The sequence below is a fragment of the Cucumis melo genome, chromosome 6 (assembly GCF_025177605.1).
Source record: "Cucumis melo cultivar AY chromosome 6, USDA_Cmelo_AY_1.0, whole genome shotgun sequence".
Taxonomy (NCBI): domain Eukaryota; kingdom Viridiplantae; phylum Streptophyta; class Magnoliopsida; order Cucurbitales; family Cucurbitaceae; genus Cucumis; species Cucumis melo.
The window spans coordinates 35,820,637-35,841,661 of NC_066862.1; the positions used below are offsets into that span (position 1 = coordinate 35,820,637).

Sequence of the window (21,025 nt, forward strand, 5' to 3'; positions counted from 1 at the left end):
TACCGGAAAAACCACAATAATTAATTAGATTACCACAATTTAGGTGGATGGAGCCAAATTAGTCCTGGCGGCTCGGCTGGAAGAAGACAGGACCGGCTCGGCTCGGGCAGACGCGGCTCGGCTCGGTACAGGAATTACGCGTGCGGCTCGGCTTGCAACAGGGGGAGACGCGGCTCGGCTTGCAACAGGGGAGACGCGGCTCGGCTACACAAAAGCGCGCGGCGCGGCTTCACACGCGGGCGCGGCTCACGCACGGACGCACGCGGGGCGCGGGTCGGGTTCCGGAAGGTGGCGCGCGTCGGTTCGGGTCGCGGGGCGGGTCTTCGGTCGGACCTTTGCGCGCGAGGCTTCGGCTTCCGGATCTCGGGTGGCGCGGCGGCTGCTGGTGGTCCGGCTACCGCGGCTTCGCTCGGCGACGGCTACCGACTGGCGTTTCGGCTGCGCCTGCGTCGGATCGAAGCGGCGCGACTCGGCTGGCTGACGGGTTGGCTGCGGACGCGCGGAGGCGGCTTCGACTCGGCTTCGGCGTGCGAGAGACGGCTGCTCCGACGGACGCTCGGCTGCGCAGATCGGCTTGGACGATTCTCCCGGCGCGGCTGGAAGCTCGGCGACGGCTCGGTTGCGACTGCGGCTCGGCTGCGCTGCTGAACAGAGAGGGGTGCTTGGCGGCTCGGGTTCGCGGCGGCGGCGGCGGCGGCGGCGTGCGGCGGCTAGGGTTTCAATAGGAAATTTTTTCCCCCTTTTTCTTTCTTTGAAAATTTTTTCCTCTTCCTCTTTACGCACGAGTCCCAAGGCCTCTTTTTAAAAGAAATAAAAATAATAAAAGAAATCTTTAAAACCCTCTTTCCTCTCTCCTCAATTAACCACCTTTGACCCTTTCCAAGGCCATTTATTTGTTAAGCCATTAATTTATTTCACCCCCTAACTTCAAAATTAATACATAAAAACTTTAGTTTAATACTAATAATAAACACACTTAGTATTAATATTAATGGTCAAAACAAAAGGAAACCGAAATTGTTGGGCGTTACAATCTTCCCTCCTAAAAAAAAACTTTCGTCCTCGAAAGTTCTAATCCTCGAACAGCTCGGGGTACTGGGCTCTCATATCCTCTTCTTTCTCCCACGTTGCCTCTTCCACTCCATGGTTTTGCCAAAGGATTTTGACCAGTGGAATTTCTCGACTGCGAAGCTTCTTGACCTCCCTTGCCAGGACCTCGACAGGCTGCTCCTCGTAGCTCAGATTCTCGCTAATCTGCAGTGGCTCGAAGTCCACCACGTGTGTTGGGTCTGCAACATATTTCCTCAGCATGGAGATATGGAATACGTCGTGCACTGCAGCAAAAGATGGGGGTAGCGCCAAGCGGTAAGCCACGGGGCCAATTCGCTCCAATATCTCGAACGGCCCTACGAAGCGTGGACTCAGCTTCCCCTTCTTCGCGAACCTCAGAACACCCTTCATAGGCGCTACCTTCAGAAAGACCATATCTCCCACTTCAAACTCGAGGTCCTTACGTCGTACATCAGCGTAACTCTTCTGTCTGCTCTGGGCTGTCAGCATACGAGCGCGGATCTTCTGTATGGCTGCGTTGGTCGTCTGCACTAACTCGGGGCCTAGCATCCTCTGCTCTCCAACCTCGCCCCAGCAGACAGGGGATCTACAGCACTTGCCATACAGAGCCTCGAACGGTGCCATACCGATAGTAGCCTGGTAGCTATTGTTATAGGCAAACTCCATCAGATGCAGATGAGAGTCCCAACCTCCTGAAACTCTAGTACGCAGGCTCGCAGCATGTCTTCTAAAATCTGGTTCAATCTCTCTGTCTGACCATCAGTCTGAGGGTGGAATGCCGTGCTGAAGTCCAACCTTGTACCTAATGCAATTTGAAGTCCTTTCCAGAACTTCGATGTGAAACGGGCGTCTCTGTCTGAAATGATGGATACGGGTACTCCATGTAGTCTCACAATCTCTGTCATATATAGCTGCCCCCACTTACTGGCAGTGTAAGTGGATTTCCCTGGCACGAAATGGGCCGACTTCGTGAGTCTGTCGACCACAACCCAGATCACCGTGTAGCCCCTTAGGGTCTTGGGCAGTCCCGTAATAAAATCCATCGACACACTCTCCCACTTCCACCCTGGCACACTCAAGGGTTGCAACAACCCTGCTGGATGCTGCCTAGGTGCTTTCACCTGCTGGCACACCAAGCATCTACTGACAAAGTCTGCCACATCCCTCTTCATGCCCCTCCACCAATAGACACTCCTTAAGTCCTGGTACATCTTCGTACTCCCAGGGTGCATGGTAAACGGGGAACTGTGAGCCTCAGTCAAAAGCTCCGTCTTAACTGCGCTGTCTTCCGGCACACACAGGCGTCCCTCAAACATAAGGCCATCGTCGGAGGATATGGAGAAGCCTTCACCTTGCTCTGTCTCTACCACGCGACGCTTCTCTGCCAAGTAAGGATCATTCAGCTGAGCAGCAATGATCTTTTGCCTCAAGGTTGGCTGAACTGTCAACTGAGCCAACTGTGCGGTAACCTCACCTACTGAGACTGCAATCTCTGCCCTCTCAAAGTCCCTGAGTAAGGGGGTCTGCTTGGTGATTAGCGCTACTGAATGTGCAACTTTCCTACTTAGCGCATCAGCCACTACATTTGCTTTACCTGGGTGGTATAGGATCTCGCAGTCGTAGTCTTTCACCAACTCAAGCCACCTCCTCTGCCTCATGTTCAACTCCTTCTGGGTGAAGAAGTACTTCAGGCTCTTATGATCGGTGTAAATCTGAATCTTCTCACCGTACAGATAGTGCCTCCATATCTTCAGTGCAAAGACTACAGCTGCCAACTCCAAGTCATGGGTAGGGTAGTTCTGCTCATGGATCTTCAACTGGCGGGAGGCATAAGCAACTACCTTACCCTGCTGCATCAGGACACAGCCTAGTCCCTTCTTGGAGGCGTCACTATAGATTACAAAGTTTCCCGAACCATCGGGCACTGTCAGGACCGGTGCAGTCACTAGCTTCTGTTTGAGCTCCTGAAAGCTCCTCTCGCAAGCTGGGCTCCAGACAAAAGGGGTTCCCTTTCTGGTCAACTGGGTCAACGGGCTGGCTATACGTGAGAAGTCTTCCACGAACCTCCTGTAGTAACCTGCCAAGCCCAGAAAACTTCGAATTTCACTAACCGTGGACGGTCGAGTCCAGTTGGTCACTGCTTCAATCTTTGCGGGATCTACTGAAACTCCCTCACTGGAAACCACGTGGCCAAGAAACGTCACCTTCCTTAACCAGAATTCACACTTGGAGAACTTGGCATACAACTTGTTGGCTCGAAGGGTCTCCAAAACCTGGTGTAGGTGCTCCTCGTGCTCCGCCTCAGTTTTTGAGTAAATGAGGATGTCGTCAATGAAGACTATGACGAACGAGTCTAGAAACTCCTTAAACACCCTGTTCATCAGATCCATGAATACTGCAGGAGCGTTAGTCAAGCCGAAAGACATCACAACGAATTCGTAATGTCCGTACCTCGATCGAAAGGCCGTCTTGGGGATGTCACCGTCCCTAATCCTCAACTGGTGATAGCCTGATCGCAGGTCGATCTTGGAGAAGACGGTGGCTCCCTGCAACTGATCGAACAGGTCATCAATCCTGGGCAAGGGGTAGCGGTTTTTGACTGTCACCTTGTTCAGCTCTCGGTAGTCAATACAAAGGCGCATTGACCCATCCTTCTTCTTCACGAACAATACTGGGGCTCCCCAAGGCGACACACTGGGCCGGATGAAGCCTTTGTCCAGCAACTCCTGTAACTGGACCTTCAACTCCTTTAGCTCGGCTGGAGCCATTCTGTAAGGGGCCCTCGAGATTGGGGCAGTGCCCGGCTCTAACTCGATAGCGAAGTCTACTTCTCTGGGAGGCGGAAGTCCTGGAAGTTCGTCTGGGAAAACGTCGGGGTACTCTCTTACCACTGGTTCGGAAGATAGGGAGACTTCTGGCTCTCTCACATCCACTACGCTTGCCAAAATACCCCAAGTACCCTGGCTGAGTAGTTTACTAGCCTTCATGGCTGAGATGACCTTGGGTATACATACCATACCTGCCCCCCTGAATTTGAAACTAGCCTCGGAGGGAGGGTTGAAGACAACTTCCTTGCCATAACAGTCTATGTTGGCATGGTTGGCTGACAGCCAATCCATGCCTAGTATCACATCAAAATCCTGCATGTCTAACACTAGTAAGGTCACGTCTAACATACGATTCGCTATCTCTACCCGACATGCCTTTATTTGTTCTTTGGATAACAGGACCTCCCCAGATGGAGTAGAAACCGACAAAACACTACCCAAAGGCTCTACCTCTAAACCCACATGCTGAACGAAAACGAAGGATATAAACGAGTGGGATGACCCAGAGTCAAATAGCACAAAAGCATAGTGCCCCAAAATTGGGAGCGTACCTGTCACCACAGTGCCAGCTCGCTCGGCCTCCTGCCGGGTAGTGGCGAAAACTCTCCCCTGCTGGGCCGCAGAAGGCTGGGGCGGTGTCGTCTCAAAGGGTTTCCGAGGACATACATCAGCAGTGTGCCCCGGCTGTCTGCACCTGAAGCAGACTCCACTTCCAGCCAAGCAACGACCTCCGTGGACTCTCCCGCAGGTAGTACAAGCGGGTAGCTCTCTCAGAGTCCTCCCGGCTGCTGCAAGCTCCCGTCGGTGTCTCTGGAAGACACCTCCTGACCTCAGTGTTCGCTGCGGTGCTACGTCAGGCTGCGTCTCAACCTTTCTCTTCTGTCCCAAGGCTGACCCTCTGCCGGCAGCCTTAGACGCATCGGCTCTCTCAGGCAGGCTCAAATCCAGTGCTATACGTAGTGCATCAGCATGCGTGGCTGGGCGGAGGGCTCTGACAATGCCCTGAAGGTCTAGCCTGAGTCCTCTAACGAATTTCTCCGTCCTGGCAGCCTCATCTCTTACCATATCGGGAGCAAAGCGGGACAGCATATCGAACTCGGCGTCGTACTGCTCCACCGTCATGTCGCCTTGCTCCAAGTTTAGGAACTCTTGCAGCTTGGCGTGCTTCACATTGGCGGAGAAAAACTTAGCATAGAAGTTCTCCTTGAACTGCTCCCATGTTATTTTGCTTACATCGCCCCCTAGCATTCTCTCCGCGGTCTCCCACCAGGCGGTGCCCCTGTCCTCCAAGAAGAAGACTGCACACTGCACCTTCTGGTCTTCTGGGCACTTCATGTACCGGAAAATAGTCTCTATGGACGTCAACCACATTTGGGCCTTTGTGGGGTTGTCCATGGATCCGTCAAAGGTCTTGGGATTATACTTCCTGAAATCCCGTAAGTGTTTCGCCTCGGCCGACAGTTGAACTGGTACTGGTTGAGCTTCCTCAGGGGCTGGAGGAGCGACGGCCTGAGCCTGAATAGGGGCGGCCTGGGCCTGAGCAGGGGCGGCCTGGGCCTGAACAGGGGCGGCCTGGTTCTGCTGGGCGGCAAGGAAAGGCGCCAAAGCAGCTTGCAGCATGTCCTGATAACGCTGCTCCATCGCGGCGAGATCCGCCTGGGTGACCGGTGCGTTTGGGTCGACTGCCGGTGCAACAGGTGGCGCCTCCGGCTGGCCACGACCGGCTCCTCTGCCTCCCCTACCACCTCCTCGGCGTGTACCTCTACGTGGCGGCATTCTCCCTAAAATTCACCAACAAACTTTTCACCACAAGAACTTAACACCCTATATCTAGGTCTTAGACTATTCAGGCAAAATTGTAATCTTAACATTAGCAAGGCTTTAGACATACCTGGCGAGTGCCGAAGGACCGTATAGCCATAGGGTGAAGTAAAAACCAAAACAAAAAAAATGACTTACATCGTAGGTCAGTCTACAGAACCTAAAACACTGCGCTCTGATACCAACTGTAACGACCCAACTCCTTATACTGAATCGAAGTCATTACTAAATATAGAACAAGTGGTTTAAGTCGAAAAATTTTATTAAAAGCATACGGTTCAAGAAATTCATTTATAAAAACATAAACAAGGTAGTCATGCAAAAATGCAAAAGCGTTCTGAAATCCTACTCGGGCCCTATCTACATAAAAGATAGTGAGAAATGAAAAGTACTCAAACTCAAATGCTAAAATCTGAAATAAGAAATAAGCGGAAGCGGTAGTCCCTATGGCCCTCCTCGGTCTCACTTCGGGTCGCTCGCCAGCTTGCCCTTGCCCTTGCCTCGTCCTCTACCTGAAAACATAAAATGGAGAGAATGAGTATAAAAATACTCAGTAAGGGACCCACTACTAGTCCCACTAGGTGCCTGTTAACTTCCTGTTAGAGTCCTGATAACTGGTACCCAATCTCTGGCACGTTCCCGAACACGTGCAATCATGCGCTCCCGTAGGAACGTAACTCTGGTCTTCGGTGCTCGGGGGACACCTAGGACAGTCGGGATGCGAGGACCCCGTCGAGTCACTCGAGTCATGTCTATATCCATGCTAGACTGGCGTCCCGTCGGACCACACAGTCCTCAATAGGTGGTGATCCCGAAGGACACCCATGCAGGTACGACTCTAACAGAATCAAGCTAACAGGTACCCTAATTGCAGTATACGTACATATGGCATCAGCATATAACATGTCACATAAATCATCTCTACACTCTCCGTCCCGACATTCGTCGTAACCATAATAGATCTTGCCACACATAACAGGCTATAGCACAACTATATCGTCATTTGCATCATACTAACATTTATTTCAGGCATCGTACTGTCAAATTCTCAATATGCAACATAGGGGCATACACAGTCTCATACTTCTAAACATGAAACTAGTAGTAGAATCTCTTACCTGGAGATCTACTTGTCGAGTCCTAACCGCGAGGCAGTACGCTTTCCAAGCGACGAAGTCCTAACTGTTTAATGAGTCAAAATTGTAAATAGGTCGCCAACGACTAACGGTTCGAGACTCAATTGAAATAACTTACCCTATAAGGAGGTTGCAGTGCTCGAGCCCCTACTGAAGAAATCCCGCGCTGCAGTAATTTCTTGGTCCAAGACGTCCCTTGAGAAAATAATTTAATTTAGACCCAAATTAATTTAACTAACGTCCGAGCATGGAGTCTTACCGGAAAAACCACAATAATTAATTAGATTACCACAATTTAGGTGGATGGAGCCAAATTAGTCCTGGCGGCTCGGCTGGAAGAAGACAGGACCGGCTCGGCTCGGGCAGACGCGGCTCGGCTAGGTACAGGAATTACGCGTGCGGCTCGGCTTGCAACAGGGGGAGACGCGGCTCGGCTTGCAACAGGGGAGACGCGGCTCGGCTACACAAAAGCGCGCGGCGCGGCTTCACACGCGGGCGCGGCTCACGCACGGACGCACGCGGGCGCGGGTCGGGTTCCGGAAGGTGGCGCGCGTCGGTTCGGGTCGCGGGGCGGGTCTTCGGTCGGACCTTTGCGCGCGAGGCTTCGGCTTCCGGATCTCGGGTGGCGCGGCGGCTGCTGGTGGTCCGGCTACCGCGGCTTCGCTCGGCGACGGCTACCGACTGGCGTTTCGGCTGCGCCTGCGTCGGATCGAAGCGGCGCGACTCGGCTGGCTGACGGGTTGGCTGCGGACGCGCGGAGGCGGCTTCGACTCGGCTTCGGCGTGCGAGAGACGGCTGCTCCGACGGACGCTCGGCTGCGCAGATCGGCTTGGACGATTCTCCCGGCGCGGCTGGAAGCTCGGCGACGGCTCGGTTGCGACTGCGGCTCGGCTGCGCTGCTGAACAGAGAGGGGTGCTTGGCGGCTCGGGTTCGCGGCGGCGGCGGCGGCGGCGGCGTGCGGCGGCGGCGGCGGCGTGCGGCGGCTAGGGTTTCAATAGGAAATTTTTTCCCCCTTTTTCTTTCTTTGAAAATTTTTTCCTCTTCCTCTTTACGCACGAGTCCCAAGGCCTCTTTTTAAAAGAAATAAAAATAATAAAAGAAATCTTTAAAACCCTCTTTCCTCTCTCCTCAATTAACCACCTTTGACCCTTTCCAAGGCCATTTATTTGTTAAGCCATTAATTTATTTCACCCCCTAACTTCAAAATTAATACATAAAAACTTTAGTTTAATACTAATAATAAACACACTTAGTATTAATATTAATGGTCAAAACAAAAGGAAACCGAAATTGTTGGGCGTTACAGGTATTAAGAAGATATCCATTATTTTAGGAATAGTTTAAAAAATAGAAAATGGTGAAATTAATGAATATTGCATTATCTTTGGCATGATTTTAGGAAGAGATTCAATTTTGAATCTAAAATTAATTAAGTTATGTATATTTTTCAGAAATAATTTAAAAAATAAAAAATGTCAATTTTGAATCTAAAATTACTCAATTTATGTATGTTTTTTCGTAAATAATTTAAAAAATAAAAAATGGTGAAATTAATGGACATTGCATTATCTTTGGCATGATTTTAGAAAGAGATTTAATTTTGAATCTAAAATTAATTAATTTATGTATATTTTTCCGTAAATAATTTAAAAAATATAAAAGGTCAATTTTGAATCTAAAATTACTTAATTTATGTATGTTTTTTGGTAAATAATTTAAAAAAAATGATGAAATTAATGGATATTGCATTATCTTTGTCATGATTTTAAGGAGGGATTCAATTTTGAATCTATAACGAAAAATAAAAATTGAATCTTTCAAGTTATTTTTCGTTAATTTCTTGATTTTTATCCTGATAATTAGAGGATGTTGAAACTAATGGCATATCTTTAGGTATTGTTTGAACAATATAATAATTTTTTAATTTAGTTAATAATTATCATAAGTGAGTGTATTGAATTTAATTTTGTTTGATTTTTTGATCTCAACAAATACACTGTGTCTGTATATGGACAATTGTCAGACGGGTAATTTTGGGTCAAAAAATAGAAAAATTATTCTGACAATTAGTTTTGCCATAAATCAAAATAATTTAACAGTTTGCTATTTTTCTCTTTTCTATCCATAAATTTGCTATTTTCACGGTTTTCCCATAATATGTAGATTGTAGGTTTTTGAGCTGAAAATAAGTTTCAACTTATTCCTCCTCCATTGATGGCAAGTTTGGGAGTCTTCTTTTAAATCCTCTTCCTTCATACTACGGCAACACCTAAAAAGCATCTTCCTTTTAAATTTCTTCCTTCACGTCAATTTCTCTTCCTTTTAAACCTTCTTTCTTCACATTGCGACTTCTTCTTTCACGGCAGTACTCCTCGTAAAATCTCAATCTCCCTAAATATCTTAATATATATATATATATATATATATATATTTTCTTTTGTTTTGTTTAATCTATATTTCCAATATTTTTACGTAAATATCTTTAAATATTTTTCATTACAAATTTTCTTTTTTTCTTCGTTTTTCATTTTCCATAAAATTTTAAAATGATTTATATATATATATATATATATATAAAACAAGCAATATATCATATTCTCATGTTATTTATTTTTTGTGCAGTTTCGTTGTTTTGGATTGACAACAAAAAAACACATTCTTCTTTTTTTAATAATAAATGAAAGGTTGAATCTTCAAAAATTTTGTAAAACAAATTTAATCTACATTTATGCTTTATTAATTTTTAATATTTGTCATTTTATTTTATTTGATTTATTAGATTTATCAAATAATTTTTTTTAAAAAAAGAAACAATCACATTCCTATTTATATTTAATTAAAATGGATATTTATTTTTTTTCTTCTGTTCTTAATGGTACAACATGATCCTCAATGATTAATTAATATACAAATATACTATTTTAATTGAGATAATGACATTAAACCTAGGACTTATCGATCCCAATGATCAGAACATTTATCGATCAGAAACTGTATGGGATGATCGAACTACACCCAAGATAAATTGTAGATGGCGTGAGGCGGTTGTTTATCGTACTATCCCACTCCATCGTAACATACTTCCACTGCTACATGCTTCAGGATTTGATGGGATAGCAAGATTAGGATTCATCCAGTTAGATTGACATCTCATCACTGCACTTGTTGAGAGGTGGAGACTAGAGACGCATACACTTCACATGCCTACTGGAGAGTGCACAGTCACATTACAGGATGTAGAAATTTTGATTGGATTACCTGTTGATGGTGAGTTCGTTACAGGTCAGAGCCATGGTGATTGGTTGCATCTTTGCCAAGTATTACTCGGGTGACCCCATCTGCTGAACAAATCAGGGGTTCGAGATTGAGTTTAACATGGTTAGGGGTAGAGTTTCCTGGATTAGATGACGATGTCAACGAGGAAACTATCATAAGATATGCACGAGTATATATTTTACAGTTGATGGGTGGAAGTATGTTCATGGATAAATCAACTCGTTATGTGCACCTAATGTTCCTATCATTCTTATCTAATATGCACCACATGGCGCGATATTCTTAGGGTGGAGCCTGTTTAGCATGGTTGTATAGACAATTATGCAAGGCATCCAAACAAGGTATTTGTGAAATTGTTGGACCACTAATATTGTTATAAATATGGGTTTGGGAACGATTCCCAATAGTGGCTCCACACTTCCTACATGTTAATGCTCATCAATTACACGATCAAGCTTATGGTTCAAGGTATGCTATTTCAATTTAATTTAGATTAACAATAACTTTTTATACGTAGTACATTTAAAATCTAAAATATTAGTTGAACAATACAGATGGAGAGATTAATTTTGTGTGACCAAGTCGACTACACATGTAGTCTCTCAGTATAGATACATGTTTGATCTTCTTCAACCTGATCAAGTACGTTGTGCTAAACTTGAATTTTAAGTTCCATATTATTTGTTTCATACAATATGTTGTGTTTCAGATTATCTGGGAGCTGTACAAAGCTGTCATAGATAGTTTGCCACATTTCTGTACGAACAGTCACGACATATGATGGACGATTAGTCCTTTCATATGTTTCTAATTATTATTGTTATTATTATTATTGTTATTATTGTTGAGCTAGAATGGGATATTATTATTGGGCAAGAATGGGAGGTCCATGTTTTGAGCAAGAGATCGTTCAAACTTCGCACTCCTATGCAAGTGGTTATGGTGTTTTCAAACCAAAACGAACTCTCTCTGAAGAAAAGTCATCTCAACAAAATATAGCGACTCCTACATAAGGGAGACATTCCAACTAAAAGAAAAAATAGCAATATGAAAGCACCATGGAGGTCGGTCGTAAAAAGGATTGATTGGTTTGAAAACCAATGCAAATGAGAGATAAACAATGCTAAAACTCGCTCTTTCGAGCGTAGCAATCAGAATGATAATAGTTCTCTCTCAAGATTCTATCCCATACTCTTTGCAATCTCTCAAACCCAAAATGCAACGATAAAGAGAAACGAGAGGTGATAAGCATGTTTTATTATTATTAAATGTATAAAATAAAACATATTAAATCCTTACCATGTAATGATAGAAAACGCCCTCTTGGGTGATAAGCGTCTAGTAATTGACTTATACTAGAGAAAATAGTTCTCTGATATCGTTGGTTGGCCTATGGTGGGTGCTTCAACCCAAAAATTATATCGCAAATTTTATATCCCGATATGTTCCGCATGAATCCGACGCTAATTTTGATCATGCTTACCCCTCAATCTATTTGATGCAGGCTCGAATCTGTGAAACTAATCGCTGGTGGCTTTTGCAACATATTAAACTGTCACAACACGCGATCTAGTTTATGCTTCTCGACTAGATGAAACAAATCAATGGACCCACGTAAATCCACAACGCTTGACCACTACGACATATAAGAGGAAGTGATGCCATAATGTCGGTCGTGTACTGTGTCCAATTAATCTGTTGAAAAGACAAATGTCAGCAGGCAACAAAAAATAGAACTATAGAACATTTGTATAATATTTTACTACCTAAGACTGCCACAGGCGATCAAATATCCATCGATATGTCAGGAACATATTTACTGACTGTTCAGATGCAATTAGAGCACCGCTCCATCTATTTGTGAAATAAACCATTAATAAATTATAGATAGTGAAAATTCTATTAAAAAAACAACATGTATATGAAATGGTACCTGAAACTCAAAGGTCGACTATCTGAATGCTGCAACGTTTTCTGTAGCACTACAATGGAGAATCTATCGTATGCCCATACTTGTAGTAGCATTAATGGGTCAGCGATCTCTAAGGACTGTGCATGACTCGCTCGATAGAGTTCCCTATACAACCACGTGAGGTCGCAGCGACCCTCGCATACGTACCAGCCTGGTTGAAATCAAATATGAATTGGAGAAACATACAATGAACCAGGGTGTTTGACTTATCGACAAAAAGAAAGCCCCCAATCAACTGCATGATGTACGCACGAGCATATCTCTGAATGCTCACAACGTCAGCATCGGTGGAAATTCTTCAAACTGTTCTGCCGACCATGGAAGACTCAACTGTTGATCTGTCATGTCAGGCGGTGTAACTCCCAAGAAATTCTCACAGATAACCTTTTAGTTATTCCTTAATGATCCTGTTAGAGGCTCCCCATCCACTGGCAACCCCAACTGCACTGCAACATCCTACAGCATGATCATGCACTCCCCACAAGGCATGTGAAATGTGTGGGTCTCTGGTCTCTAATGCTCGACTAGTACAGTAGTTAAAGGCCAATCTAACTGTATGAACCCAACCTGGGAAACCACTAGGAATCCAACAACCTCTAAGTATGGTGCAATACGCTTATCGAAGGGGATGATGTGCTGAGACGCTACCTCTTTCCTCCGACAACTCAACACGACGGTGGAGGAGGTATCCCATATGGTCAGTAATCTATGGGTTGCTTGTAGATATAGATGACTATCATCAACTGGACTAGGATTCATTTTGCAAATAATATAAAAAAGATTTCATTAATTACATGAAGAAAAAAAGTAAGACCATTATATAATTAAATAATTGCACTAAAACAAAAGTATACATTAAAGCCTAATTTAGTATACATGAATCCACTATAATTTTAGTCACAGTGTTTACATTTATTATTAAAGTATACTCAAACATACATATAAAATACAGAAGTAGTTCATTAAACCTTCTTGAAATTACATAGAAGCAATTACATCAAACAATTACATCATAAAATCCTATAATACATCCTAAAACAACAAATGTTCCTAAAATTACATCAAACAATTTACATAGAAGCAGTTAATTAAACCTTCCTAAAATCTTAGAATATATAAATTAGTGGCTTGAAGAAGAAGATGCATGTTGAGGATAAATACGTTTGTTGTGTCCTTTTACTTTACAGAAAGCGCATATGAGTGATTGGCCAAACTCTTTCCAATCCATTTCATTATGAATCCTGGTAGTTCTTGGCCAACCGGTTCCTTTAAGTAAGTCTACATTTAGGCGAACTTTGGTGAATGATAACTCAAGCCAATAGTTTGGGTGTTGGATTGAATGGAATCCACCGACATAACATCTTTTGAAGTTCGACAACAAGTAGCATTCATCAATGTATTCTGCATACGTCAAGTGCATGTAATTACAAATTGCAATTACATGGAAGCATGGTATCTTAAACGATTGCCACTTGTTTAACTAACAGGTTCCTTCCATCAAACTCACTACCTGTGTGTGCTGGGCCTTTATATGGGGAAATCATACTCATACCCGTGTGAACCTCAAACGTCTGGGTTTCTCTATCAATGGATGTCATTGAATGTGCAAAAGCCCATTTTTCCCACCTCTTTAGCTTTCTCATCGCATATTTCGTATAAACTTCGCCACGGTCAACTGCTTCACTTATCTCATCTCTTCGGCATTCGAAATGTAGAATTGTGCGATAAAATGTTAATGTAATCAAAGAAGTGATGGGTAACATACGAGCTACTTTAAATACCTCATTCATATATTTAGCTGCATTACTTGTCATCCACCCATATCGATACCCATTATCATGAGACTAGGTCTATTTTTGCAGGTCAATATCTTCAAAGAACTCAAGACACTCTGGGTTCAATTACTTTAGTTTTTTCATGGTTCTTATAAATTTGCGCCTTTGATGTTGATTACTTGACCTAAACACCAAATCTTTCAGTTGCATCGATTTGTATTTATTATTGAAGTTGCTAGCAACATGATGAAGACAATATCGATGGAATGCTCGAGGTTCACTCTAACCTATCTTCTCATTATTAATGACAGAAAGAATGCCCCTATGCCTGTCGGAGATCAAGAAAATACCATCTCGATGAGTAATGTACTAGCGCAATGCATAAAGAAACCATGACCATTTGTATCAATAGATAGAGCAGTTAACATTTTGCCTTTATACTTTCCATACAAATGGGTTCCATCGATCTGAATTAATGGCTTATAATATTTGAACCCTTCTATTACAGAGCCAAATACCCAGAAAACTCTTCCAGGTTGTCCCTGGTACATCAGATGAAAGAAAAAGCCAATCAACTTGAGTTCTTGGATTATAATGTACAACGACATGGGAGCTCGTTGTACGATTCCTTCCAATCACCAAAAATGGCAACCAGGGTTTTCCTCTTCGCTTGCCACACCCATCTGTACTTAACAGTGTAACCATACTGTTGTTTTATCATTTTCACGAGCACTGGCACAATGATACTAGGACCAGCTCTCACTATTTTTGAATTTCGATACTCATGAAATTAGAATCTAGCTGTGAGTGATCTTGTTTTAGGTTTGAGTATAGACATAAGTGCTCTCCTTCCAACCGACTGATTTCAAACAATTTGTGGCTCTTACGCCTACTTCCACATAACCTCTAGTTGTAACCATTACTCCACTGTTTGCATCGAATAGACCAAATATTCTGGTTCGATTCGACTACAACAATTTCATAGTGTTGCGTCACACAGTACTTTTTTACGGATAACTGAAGATCTTCCTTGCAGTCAAATAACATTCCCTTCTGAATTAAACATGATGTGTCTACAGATTTATCCGTATTTGCCAATGTAGACCCTTTTTCACAAACATAATTCGCAATGTCCCTATCTATCTGTGTAAATATCTCAGAATGGATCCTTTCATTCTCTTCTTTCATATTTTCTTCGTTACCAAATAGTTCAACTTCTACATCTGTATCACTATCTCCATGATTACCAGGTTCAAGAATAACTAAATCTTCAGGTCGTAACGACATATTTCATTAGCTATTAAATATGAATACCTCAATCAGAAATATATCACCCAAATTATTTATTATTATGTATTTATTATTATTATTATTATTATTATTATTATTATTATTATTATATTTTTTTATTATTATTATTAGGAAAACTTTCATAAATGTAACAAAACACCCAACTATTTACAACCAATGTAACAAAACCCATAAAGTTAGTCATTTTTTAAATATTCCAGATTTGCCCTTCCATCTTTCTTCTCTTCCTCACGATTTCTTTCATCTTCTCTTCCTTACGATTTCTTTCATCGTCTTCCTCCTGCGATATCTTTCTATCGTCTTTCTTCTTTTTGTCTGTTGTGATTTCTTTCCATCGTCTTTCTTCTTTTCTGATTCTTTTACGTTGTTTAATCTTTCCACTGTATTTCTTTTTTTCCTCTTTTTTTCGTTGTTATTTCTTTCTATCGTCTTTCTTCTTTTTCTCTTTTTTTTTACGTCATTTAAATTTGGGTAACCAAATCTAAATGACCGTATACAAAAATAACAAAACATAAAAGATCGTATATATAGAGTTTTGAAAAAAATCATTTAGATTGGAGTAGCCAAATGTAAACGATTGTGTAAAAAAAATAAACGTCCGTGTAAAAAAAATAAAAGATCGTGTATAAAGAATGTTGAAAAAAATCATTTAGATTGGAGTAGCCAAATGTAAACGATCGTGTAAAAAAAGTAAATGATCGTGTACAAAAAATAAAAGATCGTGTATAAAGAATGTTGAAAAAAATCATTTAGATTGGAGTAGCCAAATATAAACGATCGCGTAAAAAAAGTAAAAGATCGTGTGAAAAAAATAAAGGATCGTGTATAAAGAATGTTGAAAAAAATCATTTAGATTGGAGTAACCAAATGTAAACGATCGTGTAAAAAAAGTAAATGATCCATGTAAAAAAAAACTAAATTATTGTTTAGATTTCGGGTACCAACAAAAGAATTTAAAAAATCGTGCACCAAATTTTGAAAAAAAATCGTTTAGATTTGGGACAATTGTGTAACCAAATTTAAACATAACCAAATTAAACGATCGTGTAACAAAATTAAATGATAGAATTGAAAAGATAAATTGTAGTCATATCTAAATGATCGCATACCAAACAATAACTAAATCTAAACAATCGTAAATATATTACGCCAACGTTGTTGATGAGACATTTTTGGTATTTTACACGGTATGCATTTGGGCTTTTTCCATTTTCGGAATTGTTCTATACATTGTAGATACTTTGCCGTTTTGTTATATTTTTTAAAAGACCCCTTATTATTATTATTACTATTATTATTATGATTATTGTTGTTGTTATTGTTGTTGTTGAAATATTAAACAAATTATCTCACACGTAAAAATAAAAGAATTTAAAATATTAAAAAAAAACAATTTGCCGAGTAATTAGATTATGATTCAACAATTTAATATAAAAGACAAACATCAATGTGGTTAATTATGATCGAACAATTTGATATAAACCACGAAAATTGACGTTATATCAAATGCAACTGAGTATTACTTAAAAGAAAAAGAAATTGAAGTGTCGAAGACATGGAGAAATTTCTATATTTGGCCTAATAAGTTTTTTTTGGATATAAAAGATTGACCTGCTTTTTCAAAATAATGCTAATTTATGGTTTTCTTTTTTGAAACTTTGTTTCTCTTCAAGGATGTTAATGTGTATAACGTGTTTTCTCTGAAGTTGCTTATTTATAGACAATTATCAATCCCAATGAAATAGTATGTTGAAAATTAAACATGTTTTAAATAAATAAGTTATATGTGAGTTAATTTATGTAAGTTAGAGAAGGATGTGAGTTAAAAATGTTAGAGTTAATTTAGTAAGAGTTTCACCTTAGTTAAATGTAGGATTTAATTTGTTGTATTTAATTGTGATATGAGTTATTCTTATGACAATCCTATAAATAGGATTGAAATGTTGTAATCTAAATTATCCAAGTGTGAGTTAAATACAAACAACAAGTCTTCCAGAAAGGTTTTTGTTTTCTATCAAATATTCTATTTGGTGATTATTTATTTGGTGTGTTCATCAAACGCTTCCAACGAAGTGGTATCAGAGCTTGAGTTTGGAGTCTAAAAAATTGTTTTTGCAAATGGCAAACAACAATTTAGTTCCCTTCCAAGTACCTCGACTTACGAAAGAAAATTATAGTATACTCGAATGAAAGCTCTACTTGGTTCACAAGATGTGTATTTGAATGAAAGCTCTACTTGGTTCACAAGATGTGTGGGTCATTGTTAGTAATGGTTATGAAGAACCAGAAAGTGATGTAACTTTGAATCAAGCTCAACGAGAAGCTTTACAAAATACAAGGAAAAAAGATTAAAAGACCCTCACCATAATTCATCAAGCCATTGATGATAACAATTTTGAGAAAATTTCTGGAGCAACTACTGCATATCAAGCATGGCAAATTTTGGAGAACACGTATAAAGGAGTAGATCGAGTCAAGAAGGTTCGCCTTCAAAAATTGAGAGGTGATTATGAATCACTACATATGAAGGAAGTTTCAGATTATACTTCAAGATTGCTAGCAGTAGTAAATGAAATGAAAAGATTTGGTGAGACAATAAGCGATGAGCAAGTAGTAGAAATGATACTTCGCTCATTGAATGAAAAATTTAATTTCATCATTGTAGCTATTGAAGAATCAAAGGATTTGAGTACAATTTCCATTGATCAACTTATGAGTTCTTCACAAGCCCATGAAGAGAAGCTTCTTAAGAAGAACAAGCAGATGACTGAGCAACTTTTTCAGTCAAAGTTGAAATTAAAAGACAAGGAAGGCAGCCTAGAAAAAGGAAATCGAGGTCGAGGACGTGGTGGTAATCGTGGACGTGGTGATTTCAAATATCGAGGTCAAGGAAGCTACGGTCAAAGAAAATTTGATGAGAGTAATTCAAACTTAAATTCATCAAGAGGTAGAGGAAGACAACATTATTCGAGGTCAAGTTGGGAAAGATCAAATAATGACAGGAGATATGACAAAAGACAGGTTGAATGTTATAATTGTCATAAATTCGGCCATTATTCTTGGGAATGCAGAAATAGAGTAGAAGAAAATGCAAATTATGCTGAGAAAGATGAAGAAAGCGGTGATTCCTCATTGTTTCTAGCATGCAAAGGTGCGGAAACATGTGAAAACAGTGCATGGTATCTCGATAGTGGTGCAAGTAATCACATGTGTGGAAGTAAATCAATGTTCGTTGAACTTGATGAATCTGTTGGTGGCGATATCGTATTTGGTGATGCCACAAAAATTCCAGTTAAAGGAAAAGGTAAAATTTTGATCAATTTGAAGAATGGGAAGCATGAGTTTATCTCTAATGTTTATTATGTGCCTAATATGAAGAACAACATTTTGAGTTTGGGGCAACTCTTAGAGAAAGGCTATAATATTTTGATGAAGGATTATAGTCTTTTGATAAGAGATAATCATGACAAAATTATTGCTAAAGTGCAAATGACGAAAAATAGAATGTTTTTATTAAACATTCAAACTGATGTTGCTCAATGTTTAAAGTCATGTTTGAAAGATCCCAATTGGATTTGGCACTTGAGATTTGGGCATTTGAACTTTGATGGCTTAAGATTATTAGCCAGGAAGAACATGGTGAAAGGGTTGCCATATGTCAAACATCCAGATCAACTTTGTGAAGGTTGTCTTCATGGCAAACAATCAAGGAAGAGTTTTCCACAAGAATCATCTTGGAGAGCAAGGAGACCAATAGAGTTAGTTCACACGGATATTTGTGGACCGATCAAACCAAGTTCTTTTGGTAAGAATAATTATTTCTTATTATTTATTGATGATTTCAGTTGAAAAACTTGGGTTTACTTTGTCAAGGAGAAATCAGAAGTATTTGGCATGTTCAAGAGATTTAAAGCTCTTGTTGAAAAAGAAAGTGGTTATTACATTAAAGCTTTGAGATCAGACAGGGGAGGTGAATTCACTTCAAATGAATTCAAAACTTTTTGCGCAGAAAAAGGAATCCGTCGACCTATGACATTTCCATTTACTCCTCAACAAAATGGTGTTGTTGAAAGGAAGAACCGAACAATACTTAACATGGCTCGAAGCATCTTGAAGTGCAAGAAGATGCCAAAAGAATTTTGGGCACAAGCTGTTGAGTGTGCAGTGTAATTGTCAAATCGTTCCCCTACTAGAAGCTTATGGAACAAAACTCCTCAACAAGCATGGACAGGAAGAAAACCATCCATTGGTCATTTGAGAGTATTTGGATGCATGGCTTATGCGCATATACCTGATCAAAAGCGTAGCAAGCTTGATGATAAAAGCGAGAAATATGTTTTTGTTGGCTATGATGCAAGCTCAAAAGGCTACAAACTTTATAATCCTGTTACAAAGAAGACGATCGTAAGCAGAGATGTTGTGTTTGATGGAGAAGCATCATGGAATTGGAATGACGAACCAAAAGATTACAATTTTTTGTTTTTTCCTGACGAACGTGATGAGCCTAGTGACATTGCTTCTCCACCAACATCGCCAATCACTCCACAACAAAGCACATCTTCATCATCTGCAAGTTCAAGTGAAGGGCCTCGTGGCATGAGAAGCTTACGAGACATATATGATGAAACTGAAGAGTTAAGTCAAAGTTTTAATAACCTTACTCTTTTTTGTCTATTTGGTGACAATGAACCTTTGAATTTTGAAGAAGCTTCGCAAAATGACAAATGGAAGATTGCTATGGATGAAGAGATAAAAGCCATAAAAAAGAATGATACGTGGGAACTTTCTACTCTTCCAAATGGAAAGAAAGCAGTAGGTGTCAAATGGGTGTTCAAGATAAAAAGAAATGAAAAGGGAGAAGTGGAGAGATACAAAGCAAGATTAGTTGCAAAAGGATATTCTCAAAGAAAAGGCATTGATTATGATGAAGTATTTGCTCCCATTGCTCGTTTGGAAACCATAAGGTTGTTAATTGCTCTTGCTGAAAATAATTGGAAGATCTTTTAGATGGATGTCAAATCGGCATTTTTGAATGGATATCTAGAAGAAGAAGTCTACTTGGAACAACCTCCTGGTTAGTCTGTGAAAGGCCAAGAGGATAAAGTTCTAAAATTGAAGAAGGCATTATACGGATTGAAACAAGCACCAAGAATGTGGAATAGCAGAATCAACAAATATTTCCTTGATAATGGGTATTTGAGGTGTCCTTATGAACATTCTCTTTATATTAAGGTTAATGGTCATGGAGATATTTTGGTAGTTTGTTTGTACGTGGATGACTTAATTTTTACAGGAAATTGTGCAAGTATGTTTAAAGATCTCAAGAAGGCGATGACCCAAGAATTTGAAATGACAGATATAGGGCTAATGTCATATTATCTTGGCATTGAAGTGAAGCAGTCAGAGGAAGGAATTTTCATCTCTCAAGAACGATATACTAGAGAAATTCTAGAGAAGTTCAATATGATGAGTTCTAAGTCTGTCGCAACTCCGATTGAAACTGGGACCAAACTGTCCAAACATGAAGAAGGAGATGATGTTGATCCTTCATATTTCAAAAGTTTGGTTGGGAGTTTGAGATATTTGACTTACACACGACCAGATATTCTTTTCAGAGTTGGATTGGTGAGTTGATTTATGGAATCTCCTACAACTACTCATTTGAAAGTGGCAAAGAGAATTCTTTGTTACCTCAGAGGTACGCTTGATTATGGGTTGTTTTATTATTCATCTAAAGAATTCAAGCTTGAAGGCTATTGTGATAGTGACTGGGCTGGAGATACTAATGATCGAAAGAGCACTAGTGGATATGTTTTCTTCATTGGCAATACTGC

The 21,025-nt window shown here is 40.7% G+C and overlaps 1 protein-coding gene across 1 annotated transcript; it reads right to left on the reverse strand.

The window, feature by feature from the left end:
- Window positions 1-229: 229 nt before the first annotated feature.
- LOC127149760 (uncharacterized) lies at window positions 230-6,879 on the reverse strand. The gene is made up of 3 exons (XM_051085632.1): window positions 6,839-6,879; window positions 4,447-5,680; window positions 230-245 (listed from the first exon to the last, which is right to left on the reverse strand). The coding sequence occupies exons 2-3, from the start codon at window positions 5,673-5,675 to the stop codon at window positions 230-232; spliced, it is 1,245 nt and encodes a 414-aa protein (XP_050941589.1). The 5' UTR covers window positions 5,676-5,680; window positions 6,839-6,879.
- Between the last annotated feature and the right edge of the window lie 14,146 nt (window positions 6,880-21,025).

Excerpts from the sequence above, each read along its gene's own strand:
- LOC127149760 (XM_051085632.1), bottom strand. The coding sequence starts at position 5,675 with ATGCCGCCACGTAGAGGTACACGCCGAGGAGGTGGTAGGGGAGGCAGA.